This window comes from Haliotis asinina, chromosome 12 (assembly GCF_037392515.1).
Source record: "Haliotis asinina isolate JCU_RB_2024 chromosome 12, JCU_Hal_asi_v2, whole genome shotgun sequence".
NCBI lineage: Eukaryota > Metazoa > Mollusca > Gastropoda > Lepetellida > Haliotidae > Haliotis > Haliotis asinina.
The window spans coordinates 21727387-21743537 of NC_090291.1; the positions used below are offsets into that span (position 1 = coordinate 21727387).

Below are 16151 nucleotides of genomic sequence, written 5' to 3' on the forward strand. Positions count from 1 at the left end.
AGTCGTTTGTCAACTTGACCAGCAAATTCGTCCATGACGCTATCAGCGTCAAATTCGAAGTCACGGTGAATAAGAAGGAAAGCCAAAGATGTCAGTCGATTTTTGTGGAGTATGTGACACTCTCAATGGCCTTGTGAAAAGCCTTGTTTGAGTATCAGGGTCGAAATAATAACAAAACATATGTCTTTTGGTAAATCTGCATGAAAAAATATGGATGGATAAAATTGTTGTAAGCAAACGCGTTCTTTGCGTAACAGAAGTTTACACCCATGTTAGGTGCCTAACTCAAGGAGTGTGGTTTTGAATTCTGGATGGCACTCAATCTAACATCAACAAAACTCCAACTAGAATTTGTACCCGACTGGGAAACTGTAACCCCAAAGATAACATATTGTGTTACATTTGACCACTTTTTAAAGTGGCATTGTTATTCATTCGCGATGTACTTGCAGAAAAGGTTTCTGTGCCTCAATAACTATGATCGGAAGTTATAAACAACCTCAAATAAAGAACGACCCCTCCATCAGCACTGCTGTCAACGTAAGACCTGGACTCAGACGTCAAGAGGATTTACTCTCTTGTTTTGTGAATCGCAGTTGTGTGACTGTACATGTGACTGTACATGTGACTGTACATGCCACTAATGTAGTATTAGGACTCGACAGCCAACTTTGATGTACAAAAGAATGTCATGGCCGGATGATATGCTCTCATAACCAGGTCCTCAAGACTTCATAATTTACTGTAAGCTCTGGGATGTCACCTTGTCACTCGTGGACTCCCAGCATGCAGTGTCCCAGCTGGTTACAGACTCCAGAGTAACTTAACTTAATTGCAGCTTCAGTTATCCCACTTACCCAACAACCGTTCGTTTTGTGACAAATGTTTTGTGCGTGATGTTTTGGCATCATATCAAAATGCTTAGTTCCATCCATTGATTCAAGTGAGACCGTGGAAAGACGGCCACCTGCTTTATCTACACATCTGTACATACAGGTTAGGAATGAGTACAAACTAGTCACAAGCCACCAAGAGTGTTGTTCCGCACCTTCCAGCGGCCAGCCTTCGGTTATCATGAGAACAACCAGATGCCTAAACCTTCACTTTTTGTGTTTCACAATTTTCAGTGACAATCGAGCACACGATAATCACTCTGCGAATGTTTCAAAATGCTTTAATGCGACTTCTGCTCAGAGTTTATTATTCGGCTCACAGCATGTGAAAACATCAGTAGAGCTTGGAAAACGTAGACGTCTTAAGACTAATTTCAAATCTCACTCATCAGTGACAAACTTGATTCTCGGTGCTTTTCCCTGGTTTGATTTTTTCAATAGGTTTTCCTGGTGAATGATTGACCTGCATGTGCATGTGTTTGTGACTGGTTGCGAGAGTGAGACAGGATACGTTCACCAGTGATGTTGTGCTGAAAAACATACCTCTCACGAACAAAACTCTCTGCCTAACAATTTCCGACTGAAAAGAATCTTACAGACAACTATGCATATGAGTGGTGTATTTCTGCCACGTGTTTATGACTAGTATAAATGACCAAGCTTGTGGTCACATTTTTTTAATGTACCTTTCGCGTTACAGGTCTGAATATGTGATTTGTTATATGCTTGTTCTTTCTAACTGAATTTCGCTGGTGTTTTCCTTAATGTATATATCACTCGGCGTCCCAAAGTTAATTTACGGTTGTGCTTTGGGTCACGGGACTCGTACCTACGTGGCTGGAATAACGCCGCTCTGTCGCAAAGCCCCACTCAGTTCAGTTACAAAGTGTTTACATCATTTACACCAATTGTGATGACGTGCAATCTTTGCCTAAGTCACTGTTACTGTGTGAATGTGTTTATGTTTTCACATTTGTAATATAATATATGTTACATATATCATCAGAATAGTCTCACATTTCTCCATGTGCAGTGGCAAGGGATTTCGTGTTTTATATTTTGTTACATTGTGGAAGCAATTCTGCAAGGAGACTCAACAATCAGAGCGTTTGCAATTCCTCCTTAGCGTTCCACTAGAACAAGAGAATGGCGTGAGTGTTATGAACCCATCCCCACCTCAGTCCCACAGTCACCAGTCCTAAATGGGTTTGTTCTAAGGTAGCCCTGCTCCAAGTCTGTACTGAATGCTGAATCCATTAATGAAGATATGCTGACAGTTTTGTGTTGTCTAGAAATTAAAATTGAAACTATTAATATTTACCTTCTAGACTTGTGCAAGTCTAAATCTACAGCTACCTGCAGCTGTAGAAATGTTCACACTGGTGTTAGTGAGTCGCCCACTGCCTGTGTTAGATCTTAGGTTTATCATCACTGACATGTGATAAGCTTATCAGACATTCTGTAGACAGAAATTATCCAACTATCTGGTCCGAATGTTCAAGTCGAGTATTTTATCGTGATTGCTTAGACGTGTCAGGTGTGAGGAGTACGCATGTTTTCCGCGTCTAACGAGGGAAATACTTAATTATTACAACCGTGACATCCCACTTAGCACAGCCCTCATACAACCCTGCACCTTGTTGAGCACATTAAGACTGGGTTCACACTATGATCGTCAAATCAGTCTGTGTAAAGCTTAAAACAAATGGTCAAATTACACCATACGGAATAAATCAAAATATGTAATATGGGTTTTTTTTGTACTTTCTAGGCTGATTTTTACAAATATGCATGTAACTGTCCATATAATATAAGTATGAGCTCGGAAACAATATGTATTTTATCACTTAACAAGCAAATCTCTTTGAGTGACCGAATATGGGTGTTTTGTTATTTTGTTGTTGGTTGTGTTGTGCTTTGTTTTATAATTGTTTTCGAGAAAATGAAGTTAATTAATTCTAGTTCATTCTTTGTATGCATGTATTCTTAATAGTGACTAGTTTTTTGTATTAATGAATCCAATCTTGGTGTTTATGTCTCGACATTAGAGAGTCAAAGCGTTGGCACTCGTTACGTAAACAGATAAATTCCTTCTGGAAATTCTTCGTTTGAAGTGGTACTTCATGTGGGGAATATGTTGCCACAAACAGACTAACAGCAGGGATATTTCAGCAATATCCCACAATGAGTTTGGCTGTAGGTGCACTTGACCTTGGCGCTCACCTCCCTGCCTTTGATGTAGTGAGAAGAAGACTCCAGTGAGTCCCTACTAGCTCTGTCCAGCCTCCGTCAAAGACACAGCAAATCGCCAACCGGTGAGCCGTGACGCTTCCTGCTGCTAATGTAACTTTATTATCCGTGGGTATTTATCCAAATACTGGGTTCTGTGACTCAGCTAGTACCGTAAAACTGACTGCCTATGTTGTCCTGTGAGTAAGGGGGTGTCACTTGACCAGAACATTATGGTCAGATCAAACAATGGTTCCTGTTTAGGCATAGCAATATGCTGACATTCAGGCGTAACGAAATGTACATAGGTTTTCCCTGTGTTCAAATAGACCCAACACAACAGCGTAAACAGCATTGTTTGTTTGTGTTTTATACGACATCGGTGCATCAACCGACTCAATCAAGTCACTGAGTCTGACCAACCGACCCTGTTTGGCTCTTACAAACAATGATTGCAGAAGACCGCTTCTAATGCGTCTAATCAGGATCTTCACGGATCAAGATGGAGTGACAAAACAAACCCCAACGCAGCAGCAGCAGCAGCAGTAGTAGTAGTAGTAGTAGTAGTAGTGGTAGTGTTGAGAATGAAAGATCATATATGGCCATATAACGACCAGTTTAACACAATGTTTACGGCAGTTGGCCGTCAAGGACACACTTAACATCCACATTGACCCTTTACACCCTTTTATGAATACTGAGTACTTATACGACGCTTAACGTCGGGGTGATTATAATAAAATGAGGGGTTTGTGGGAGAGTGGACCCATACAACTGGAGCTATCAATTGCATGTGAGGTGTTTTCTGTGTGTAAATGCCCAAGCCTGAATGATGGGAGGGGAGATATGGTGGGTATGATGTTTGTCACTTAAGGCTGATGGAGTTGGACATATTTTTTATACGATTTCACAATTAGCTGACAGTATGGCATAACCTCGAGAGCGACACTGCGTGCACTCCGGGGGCGATATAGTGGACAGAAACAGAAAACAGGTATGTTTAAGTGATTGCAATTTATGTGCCTATGTCCGTCTGTATCGGGTCTGCTTCAGGTTCCTAGGGTTACATAATCCTACCGTCGTTTCATCTAGCCATCACCTGTATGGACTTGGGCTACTTGTTTTTTTCTTTGCAACGAGCGACTGTTTGTACTAACGATGTTGATATCTCTGACATTTGATTCACTGTAGCTTTGTTGCGATAATTTTAACACATCAATTGAGTAGGTACAAGCGTTTCCATGGCACATTTATAATCGGTTGAGTCTAATAATGAATCGCTTTACGTATGGTGTGGCTGACACAAAGCACGATTCAGACGAACACCCGCCACAGGAGGTCCAAGATAGAGCAGCTTGTGACAGACTGAAGAAGCGTTAGTAAAATCTCCAATACAACAAACACTTGATCTTTCTCAAGGAAAGGCGATTTTGCAGGATGATTTGTGTACAGACGATGCACATATTTCGTCAATATAGGGCTATACTAATATGTCATCCATGTCCTTTTACAGACTGTAGGTGCCAATTCAATTCAATTCAATTTATTACTCATGCATCTCCCACTGCATGAGAATTACATAAAGAGCACAGACGATATTCTCTAGGAACATTTGCTCAACGGCCAATTTCTATAGGGAGGTGATCATTTCTCGTTCTGAATCTTAAAATAGGGAAATAGATGTGTCTTGGCAGAAAGAGATATCTCTCAAATTCTATATTATTTTTTAAAATACGATAAAAAGACGATTTGAACTCTTTATCATGAAGGTATGCCATTGGTCTTTGAGGATCTATTTAATCTTAAAGGAGAGAAACTTAGTTGTACAGAGAAATGGATTGTCAAATATTTCAGATAAACCATAGTCATTAAGTGTCTTTCTTACAAACTCAATCCAGCAAAATAAACGGATTTCAGAACGAGCATGTAGCATAAATGAATATATATGATATGATAGTTTAGCCTGGCGGGTGTTTGTTACCATTTTGTGCCTATAACTTGAAAGTCTTTTGCTCAATTTAATATACATCGGGTATCGACCAAATTCTGCGTATATCATATAATCTGGAGTTGAATTTCGAAGACCTGCAGCAAAATTCACAAATTTTATATGTATTCTTTCAATTAAGTTGATGTTTTCGAACCCCCACACTTCACATCCATATAACAAAATTGGTTCAATCATTACATCGAAAGCTGAAAGGGTGCAGTCAAGTGGAAAATTTATTATTACGTGATTTTTTCGAAAGAGAAAACATAGCCTTCGTACCCGCAGATACACGTGCCTTAATTGCGTGAATAAATCTTCTATTACGATGAATGTAAATACCAAGGTAACAACAGGAGTCTACTACCTCAAGAGGCACCTCACCATAGTTAAGTTTTAACTTAGATGACTTTGCAGGACCACTACCAAAAACACCTACTTTAGATTTGGATAAATTGAAGATAGCTTCCATTCATTTCAGTAACAATAAAATGCATTGAGAGATTTTTGAAGATCATAAGGATCATCGCTGAACAGGACGGTATCATCAGCGTACAATAGCATCACAAGTTGAAGCCAAAGTGTTACACAGACATCTGAAACGTACTCGAAGTTTACACCCTGACACCTACTATTTACTAAATATGATTCACGTTCACTTATAGAAAAGGCGAACAACAAAGGGGAGAGATTCTCTCCTTGTCTCACACCAGAGTTACTTGGGAAAAAATATGAGATCTTGTTGTTGAGAAGTATGGTTGATTTAATATCTTTGTACATCTTTTAATAAGTACAAGGAACCTGCCTGAGACTCCGTTACTCAGCATTTTATGCCATAAACCAGCTCCCCAAACAGATTCAAATGCTTTAGATTCAATATAGTTTTTGTTTGGCATTTTTGAGAAGGCTGAATAATAATGACATTACGAAAATATTATCCATGGTTGAAAAAACTTTCCGGAAACCGGCTTGTGCGGGTATTATGATATTTTCAGATTTCACAAAATTTTGTTAGCCTAGCATTTAAAATACTCGTGAGCAGCTTGCAGAAGCAACTGAGAATAGTAATGGACCGGTATGTGTTAGGGTCTAAGTTATCACCTTTTTTCTTATACAGGGTTTTGATCATTCCAATTAGCCAATCCTCTGGTATAAATCCAGATGACAGTATTAAGTTAAATAGTCTAGTTAGTATGGGAAGTAACACCTCGAGAGCATATTTAAAGAACTCGTTTTTTATAAAATCAATTCCTGGAGCTGTATTTCATTTTAGATTTTTAACTGATGAGATGATTTCATGACGGGTGATATCTGAATTAAGAATATCTGACTTGATAGGGTGTGGGATAACAAAGTCTTGTGAATGGTTATGCACATTCCGATCATTTAATTCTTTGAAGAATATTAATTGAAAAAAAGGTGTCCAGATCAGGTCGTTTTACTTGTTTACTATTCCCAGTATCATTCATAGTTTTCCAATAATCCTTTGGAGCATACGTTTTATTGTGGCGTAAAGTAGTCCCTGTCTTAGATTTATATTGTCGGATATGTTTATCCAGGCACTTTTTGTACGATTTGCATAGAAGTTTATATTGGGTTTTATTTAACAAAGACCTATTTTTCTTTAAACTACGTTTTGTTTTATAGACGCGATTTCGCATGATTTTACATTCCCTGTTAAACCATTGTTCATGTTTCTTATTATGTTTAACTTTACTTGAGACATGAGCATTATTACGTTTTACACCGGAAGTGGACCGAGCAGCATCAAGGAGTACATTAGAGATATCAGTAACGATGTTACTCACAAACTGTTTGTCGACGATTTCACTGGACATATTTTGGAGTCGATCGAGTATGATGCCAAGCTTCTTCACATCAATGTTGTCCTGAAACTGGGCAGCAAGCTTATCATCAAAACGATTAGGTTGGTTTACTAAAAGACTGTTCGGCAACTGGACAACTCAGTGCTTGAATAGAAAAGGTCACAGGACAGTGTACATCCGAATAAAACGGCAAAAACTCGCCAATATTAAAATTAATTATTCTTAGTACTTAGTACCTAGCTCTTTACACGTGAGCTTGCCCTCCGCATTATCCAGTTGTATTCGACCATTACAGATAAACATGTTCAGGCATTTACACATTTGAAGTAATTTATATCCATGACTGTGTATTCTACTTAGGTCTTGAGAGGTTCTTGAGTGGCAAATTTAAAGATGCTAAAACACTTTCATGGTCGAAATCATTTCCAGTGTCTGACAAGTCAATGTCTAGGGCATCAGTGATATGTTTATCTATACAACAATTGTCACACGATATGCTAGTCTTCGCATTGAAATCTCCTATCAAACAGACATTTTCAGAGAGAGTTTGGAAGTGTAATAGGGATTCTTCAATTTCATAAAATGCATCGTTATTAAAGTATTTCGATCCTTCAGGGGGAAGATAAAAAAAACACAACGTTTTTAACACAAAACCAGTCGTACACACACACGTGCACGCACGCACGCGCGCGCTCAAACACACACACACGTGCACACGTACACGTACACACACATACATATGCTCACTCAGGCTTTTAAGAATGGTGTTTCGTCATACAGACACTTGAAAATATTATTGGCTTGTGTTAAGGATAAAGTAATCTTATATATGAGTGAGTGAGTGAGATGTTTTATGCGGTAATCAATAATCGGTAACATGGTTATAAACATAATAAATCCTATGAATAGTAATATTAGATATTAATCAAGTTATCTTATAATTTCAGGCTTTACGTTTTGTTCAGGAATGGTATCAGTCGGCGAAGCTATGTTTTACGGTCTCTTTGGGCCCATGCTATGGGTTTTCTGAAGTTAAAGATTCATTGTTTTCTTGCTATGATCTAATGTACACATGTTAAACCATCGTACTAACTTATAAAAGAGATTTTTAACTCAAACTCGTACCATCTTGAGAGTGTTTACAGTGTCTGCGTGACGTAACACAATTCGTAATAGCGCCAGTAAACACTGCTGACGATATAATATAATTCCACTAACAGCTAGCCTCTGAAATGAACAGTTGTACAGGGGAACAATGTTTTTACAATCACAAAAGAGCACAGAGACTTTCTTCATAATCTAAACTTGCCACACATTGCAGGTTCGTAAGAGCTACATTGGGTTATTCGCTTCAGGGTCTGTACGACACAGTTTATCATGGCATTGAATTGTATTCACTCTTTTAGCCACCAGACAGAGATGTTCCGATTAGTCAGTGTCTCTCTGCAGTCCGCTTCTAGTGATCAGAGACCATATACCGATATATGGTCTCTGTAGTGATGTAACATCTTAGGACCAGAAATCAATATCTTGCCTGGTGGTGTTGCCGTTAGCGTTCTATAAATAGTAACTACTCAACAAAGGGGATACCCAGACTAGTTCAAAACAGTATAGGGGTGTTAGGCTATCATTTACAATGTCAAAATCGCTGTTCCTTTATAAACGAGGATGAATCATTATGGAATGTACAGTTTATGTGTACATTTTTCGAACAATTATGGTATTTTGTCAAAATATTTATTGAAACCGATGAATTTAGCCACTCGTAAATATACCTTTCCAAACAATCTGTTCTTCCGGTCTGGTCTATTTTGAGGACTAACTCGTATGGCGGTCGAATTCGCTGTGATGGAGATGCTTCTGTGAGGATTGTTCTCCAACAATGGAACTTTTGATAGAGGTTAGTAAAGTCCCATATATAAACGTTTTACATTTGTATATGGCAGGGGAGTATTTAATACGGCGACAGTGCTGTGGGGATGCGCAGACATCATCTAATCATTATCAAGTGGATGAGTAAGAACGTCTCGTTCTCTGTTCTTTGAAGCGTGACTGACGTGTTTATATGACGTCCCCAGGCCTTCCTCCGATCATCAGTACCCAGACGTGGCACTAAGTTGTACACGTGGGTCGCCTAATGTGTCATAGAAGCGTTTGACAGCAAGAGGGTCTCGTGCCTGCATGTAAACATTTGTAATACACGTACGTCCGATAAGGATGACGAAATCAAATAGTTCATAATGAATCAATCAGCTGATTTAGCACTTAATTGGGTGAACCTGTCTCATGATTTTACACACGACCAAAGCACCAATTTTCCATTTGATTATATAAATGTATAAACAGGGAAGAATATAAATGTAAATATGATAAAATATCTAAGAACACAAGTCATGAGCAGTCTGTAGTAATTCAACAGTGCATATTTATAAGTTATATTTCAAGGGGCACTGATGCGGAGCGAATAATGTTTCTCGCCAACGGTCTAATTACGAAACCAAACCGCAAATTGGTCGGCGCCCGCTCCTTCGACCGTGACGGACAAAGGAACTGGGCTCCTGTCCATATTAGCACAATTTCTTCGCCTAAACAGTCAGTCAGCCCGAAGTCGCGGTGGCTGAGCGGGCTAGGCGGCTGACTTTGTGTGCTGGCGATTAGGTGCCTGACTCTGAGGGTGCGGGTTCGAATCCCGGATGGGACTCAACCGAAAAAAGTACTAGAATTTGTACTTTACTAAGAAAGTGAAATCCCAAATATGACATATGTTGCATCCATGGTATTCCTTGTCTGATCGTAACCAAATATCCCAGCAGTGTAGTTCTTTTCGGATGCTTGGATGGTATAGTTACTGATCCAATTTGATCCTATTTCTGTGTTTTTCACATCGATATTTAATCATGTTACATGAAAATATGATGTCTACAGGCACGTAGCAAGCCATTTGTTTCAGTATGGAAGATTGCAAAGCTTTACATATAGGTAGTTTTGAGCGTTGGTTCAGCTGTGATAGCAAATATCATACGTCAATTTTGGTAGCTATGGTAGCTACAATGGTTTATTATTTATGGTAATAAAGACACACGGTTGATTTATTTGAATTCGTAAACAAAAAACGATGACTTTGCCTTTGGTAGAGAAATCTGAAAATTTTCTTACGTAAAAACCCCTTATTTCACCTATTTACCCAAGTACACAGCAAATGCCTGTGTGTATTCCTTATGTAACGAAATTCCGTCGGTATCTGCAAAACAGTTTCGGCCCATAAGTGTTTTCAGGCTGCATGCGACACAGAGATTACATCTTCCTTGCTGTAACTCGCGTTTGAACTTACACGTGTTATTTGTCATCCTTCTCTTGATGGTCAATTAACGAATTTATAACAGGTATAATTAGTAGTAACACCACTTCAGTTACTCAACAAAGGTTCCCATTTGGCATTTCTCCTGTCTGGAGTAAATACTCAACATTATAAATTAAGGTCTGTAATTGCAAATGTATTGTATGTTATGTAATATGTGCATGTAAGTGATGCAAGAGGGTTTATCAGCTGAGTTGCAAAAACAAACATCGATCAAAGGATTAACCGATAACACACTGATTGATTAATTACTTTTATCTCCTAGCGGATTTGTCAAAAGGCAGTGTGTGTAGATGACTACACCCTGTCGTAAAGAGTGAGTGCAAAAACAACATCCTCCCTTCAAAGAATTAACCACCCTTGCGCTCATTGATTGATTGTTCATTATTGGTGAACTAAATTACTTCGAATAGTTGACATCATACAATTAGTTGCCAGGTGTGCTATCTTGGGAGATCAATGAGAGGTTTATCTGGTTTTCACTAACGAAAGACGTGAAACGATGTGTTACTTTTTTGCAAACTAGACAGTTGTAAGACGCGACACAGAGCATGATTATTTACCAGCTGCAGATGAATGGAATACGATTTCTTTTACGTGGATATTGATGGATGCATTCCTGAACAAGGTAGTAGCCTGACATTGTTGCTATAAAATTAGTCTGTTTTACATTCATTATTTGCATTTTGTTTTAATTTATTTGTTGTCGCATTCAGCAGAATCTGTATGACAGAAAACACACACTAGATCGCGTATGTGTGTGAAATAGGATCCACATTGACAATGTATAAATGTTGCTGTTATGTTAGAAATTTACTATGATTATAAGCAGGTCGTGTGTTCTTTTAATAATTTTCAGAATCATACAAATATGACAATAAACTAATCAGGGTTATGAGACAAAATATAGAGACGTACATTGGCTTCGTTATTTTTCTGTCCTAATAGTTTTTTACCATTTCTACCACTGGCAGATGATTAACCTTCAAAGTGTTTCATTTGTTTTCATAATACATTTGTAATGAAGTAAAAATGACTTCACCTAAGTTGATCTGTCTATAATTAAACTATCAGTTGCGCTCACGGAATGCGCAGCAGAGGTCACGAACCAGTCACGAATTCTGGGATATCATCCGGGTACTCACGGGAGAAAAACAATAACAAACGTTTACACCAGTCCACGGAAATTGCTCCGCATCAGTGCCCCTTTCAGTTACATTCCCTCAGTAAACCACAGAGTGTTAGTCTGTATTTAGTTAAATCCTATTTGGGATTCGATCTCACTCTTTCGAAGTGAGGCATCTTATTGAAGCACAAAAAGTCAGTGACTCAACCCACTCAACCACCTTTGGCTACCACAAAATGGAAGTCTGACAATTGGTAAATGCTAATCAAATACTTTGTGTACCATTCTGACAAGTATAAACTGGCATTTCTCACATGACTGAAGTGTATGAATAAACGAAACATATCCTCCGATGTATCACATGACCAACCTCCATACCAGGTAGTCCTGTGAGTGTATGAAGCAGATTTGGTCTCATCGCGGTGTGACTTAAGTAATGCTAATGTGAGGTAAAACTCAACTGAATCCTGTATCCACCTGTGCCAGTTCTGGTATGTGTACATGGGATTGCACAGTCACTTGTCAGGGAATGATTTTACTAACATTTTACATCTTTCCAATAAGTAATATTAGATTACACATTAGTAGGATCAACGTGTAATTTTCATGTATATAGATTTCATTCAGTATTCCATTTCCTCAATACCTTCCACATAAGGTTATTCAGATTTTATAGTTTATATCTGAAAATTTGCATTCCAATTTCAGAGTTAGCTATAGAAAGTGTCATATACTGTCTGAGAACCAAATCCTAGTACACTCGGAATATGTTTAGAACCAACACAACTTGACCCTAGAATCAGTTGGCAGGTATAGAATACCACAGCTCTGATATACTGGACAAAACTAGTCAGGGATTTATGTAAATTTTGAAATCATGAAAATTGATGTATTTAATCATTGACATAGAGTTAAAATATCAGTCCTAAAAGTACCAGTATCCCTAACTTATTTTTTTCAGTATATTATGCACTGATGACTGCTGACCTGTGAAGGTCCGGCATGGAATAGGCGTTCAGCAATGCATGCTGGCCCTAAAAGGCGACTATGCTTGTTGTAAGAGGCAACTGACAGGATCGGGTGGCCAGCCTCACTGACTTGATTGACACGTCATTGGTTCCCTATTGTGCAGATTGATGCGCATGTTGTTGATAACTGGATTGTCTGGACCAGACTGGATTATTTACAGACTGCCGCCATGTTGCTGGAATATACCTGAGTGTGGCATAAAACTTAGTCTCACTCATGCGCTCTGACTGCTGATCATCATAATGGATTCAAGAATTGATATGAATGCTGAGCATTAAGTTTAAATACACAGGTTGTTGACAATGTGTAGTAAATATGTAAAGTAACATGACTCAGACCTGTTTGTCAGCTTCTCAGAATCTGTTGTTGATCTGCCTACTGCAGTCAATGGTCTACACAGCTGGAGCTGGTGTATGTCAAATGATCTTAAATGTGTGGGTGTCCTCCATGCTTGTTTTGTAATTGCAACAATTTGTGTTTAATATTCAGATGTGATTATGTTTGTCCAAACTGTTTTCTTGGTAGCTTCTTTAAATATACTTTCATTATTAATATATTTGGAAGCTATGTGCATAGAATGTTTCAAGGGAGACAACTCTTGTGAGCAACTGTAAAACCCCAGTTATCAGCTGACAGAACATTAAGAAAACGGAAATGGGGTGTCTTTTGTCATTTGCTTTACAGTTATAGAAGACTTGACAATGTTTCCTCAGACTTCCCTCTGTTTTCACTAGAATTCTTTACCATCACTAGTAGGGAAATGTCACACACTTTAAGTTTTATGTCCTTATGTAATTATGATGTTTAAGGACATGAGTGACTGTTCACTAGTGCTTGTTGACACAAATTTCACTTCTTTAAATTTTCATCAGTAGAGGCCCAACCATCTAATGCATGGAAATTTGTTCTATTGCATCTAATTGTCAAGTTCTGACATGTAGTGTTTCTGGGTTTGTCTGCACCAGAGATTCACCAAAGTGATGAACACACCAGTACTGGCTTATCGTGTTAACCTGACGTATTGTCATATAGCTGAAATACTATTCACAGCCATGTTGTAACTCACTCACTCACTCACCCACTCACCTAACCATCAACAGAGGGATGGGAACACTTACCATGCTTAAATGTATTTTACATTTGTTTTAATACTAGTCTTACAGTACACTTTCTTTGGTGCCAGTTTTAGTTGATATTTCAAAGTCTCATTCACATCCACACATGTAGATCATGCACATCTTCCGAAGTAATCATCATAACTGTAGCTTTATATTTCTTTGTGTGCAGGACTCAGAAGAGCCAGACATACAGGAACTCATCGCCTCCAGTCTCTACGACCTGTATGGTGAAGCTGCCCCCACTGCCATCAGCCAGGCCGGGGCATGTCTGGCCTCCCAGTACCGAGGCAACGTCACCCACTTCCTCTCGCACTTCTTCTACCCTTGCCTGGAAGTTCTCGACAGAATCAAGATCTGCCAGGTCAGTCACCAATCAACACTCAAGACATGTTCTTGAGTTTGTCTTTGACATTGATTTGATTCTTTAGTCTTATAATAGAGACTGAAAATGTGTTTGTAACTAAGAAAGCAAGTACTAGTAATCAGCAGTTTCCAGGCTGTTAGATGCATGTGTCCAGTACTGACTTAGTCATGTAAAGTGATACTACACACTGTCAGTGGGTACTGTGATCCATCACAAATCTGTGCACTCTTTGCTAGTACAGTGTGAGAGATGTAGATTCCTGCAGCAAGGAAACAATGGAAGGAGGTGGATATCACAGCTGACATTCCCTCTTTCGATACACAGTAGCATCTAAATGTACAAAAATCCCCTGGTGTACAGCAGTGCTGTGTGCATAGGGCCTGAACACAGCTTCACCTAGTGTGTTTCGGAACATTTATAAACATTGCAGTATCATTAGCAAGTGATTCCTGTATAGATAGGGTGTACAGTGTATGTGGTGATTTCTAACACTTGGCCAGACATTTTAAACAGTTCAGTATAGTGAAGATGTGTTAAATGATGTCATCCTTGGTTAGACAGAAGTGTACTCTTCATCTATGATATATCATCAGTGCCTGTGTATGTAGGGTAGGTACATGTAGTGCTAGAGTGACTGATTGAATAATCTGTCAGTTGACCCATCTTGCTTGTGTCAGCCATTATCAGTGGGCTTGGGAGACAAATCAGTATTCATAAAAAATGAAACATGAAATTGATCTTTAAAAAGTATGTGTCTTATTATGTTTGTAATCAAAACTTAAACCACTGTTTCAGTTTCCTGACACATAACATGGAGGAGTTACACTGAACTTTAAATACAAAATCTACTCTCTGTTTTGTATGTAAAAAACGCTGAAAATACGAATATGTTTATACATTTAGAATGTTTGAAAGAATTTTAGTAAATAACCGTTTGAATATGTTCAATTGAGTTAAGTATTATCTGGTTAAGTCATGCCCAGAAATTACATATTTCCAGCAGACTAAATTTAATTTTGCAGGGGACGCTCCCCGCCAAACCCCCACCATCAAAAGGGGCCCTATCCCTCTCTCACGCTACCAAATGTTGAGCACAACTTCATAAACACAATATTAAGAAACCTGATTATTTATGTTTTGTTACGTTTAATGTTGAAGTTAAGGAGAATAAAATGGAGTAAAAAGTTGACAGCAGTCAAGTTATTCAATCTGAAAGAGTGTAGTTTATAACTGACTCAGACTAATACAGATGTGACATATCTAATATCACTACGTAGTTAGAAACTTGAGTTCTTCTAGGAAAAGAATAAATGATTCTCAGTTATTATGACAAAACACATTATGTATTTGATGAAAATCTCTTGCAAGGTGCCATTTATTTGTAGTGGGTCAAGGTGTCTAGCTGGTCAAGCAAGTTCACAAATTAAAAAGGATAATTGAATCCTTTCCGAAGAATTAATTGACACTAATCAACAGAGGAAGTCAGTTCTGTGAAACTGGTTATCTGTTGATTGTCTGTTTCTGAATGACACTAATATGTTTGACACCAAACAATATAATTACCTGATACTTGGCTGCAGAGGTCACGGATGAAGGACTCCTTGTGTCTTGAGAGTGAACCATTTGTAAATATATAGAACGTCATGTTTGAGGATAAGCTTATTAAAGGTGTGTCCAAAATGTGCTATTGACAGTTCAAGGTAGATTCAAGGTGTTGGATTCCTCCATTAACAACTTCAAATGGTTTGTTTGTGGTAATGTTTGTCAGTTTGTGGTAATGTTTGTCACCATCCATCAGTTGACAAACACAGATGCGTGGTTGCTGCACAAACCAACTGTCTTTGTCCCATATCCGTGTATTTATCATGAAGTATAGCTCATCTGATTGATGAAACATCTTGAATCGCTGTCTAAGGTTTTGTTGGCATCACGTTTTTACAAGAGATCTTCTTCAACACAGCTAATTAAGCAAGCATGTAAATTGTGAAGATTCCACTTTGCCAGGTAGATGTGACCAGCCAGACATTGTCATGGCAGTGAGAAGTAGGTAGGTGTCCATTGTTGCCCTTGCTTAGCCCACCTCACATCTTACAGCTAAATCTCAGAAAGGGACATGGTCAAACTAGCCATGCCGGTTGAGAGAGGTCATGGATTAACAGAGCTGAAGCTGTCATTGTCTTGTCACTTGGGTATTATGAAGTTGAAAAAGCATGTTTGCAGG

The 16151-nt window shown here is 38.5% G+C and overlaps 1 protein-coding gene across 3 annotated transcripts in view; it reads left to right on the forward strand.

Moving 5' to 3' along the window:
- Positions 1-16151, forward strand: part of LOC137259016 (puratrophin-1-like) — a 166810-nt gene that overhangs the window by 21681 nt on the left and 128978 nt on the right. For 2 of the 3 annotated variants that reach the window (XM_067796717.1, XM_067796718.1), the window contains exon 2: positions 13736-13927. In XM_067796717.1, coding sequence (XP_067652818.1) covers positions 13736-13927 — 192 coding nt within the window. Of the gene's footprint in view, positions 1-8748; positions 8836-13735; positions 13928-16151 lie in introns of those variants that run through there. The other variant, XM_067796719.1, reaches the window with a different exon arrangement.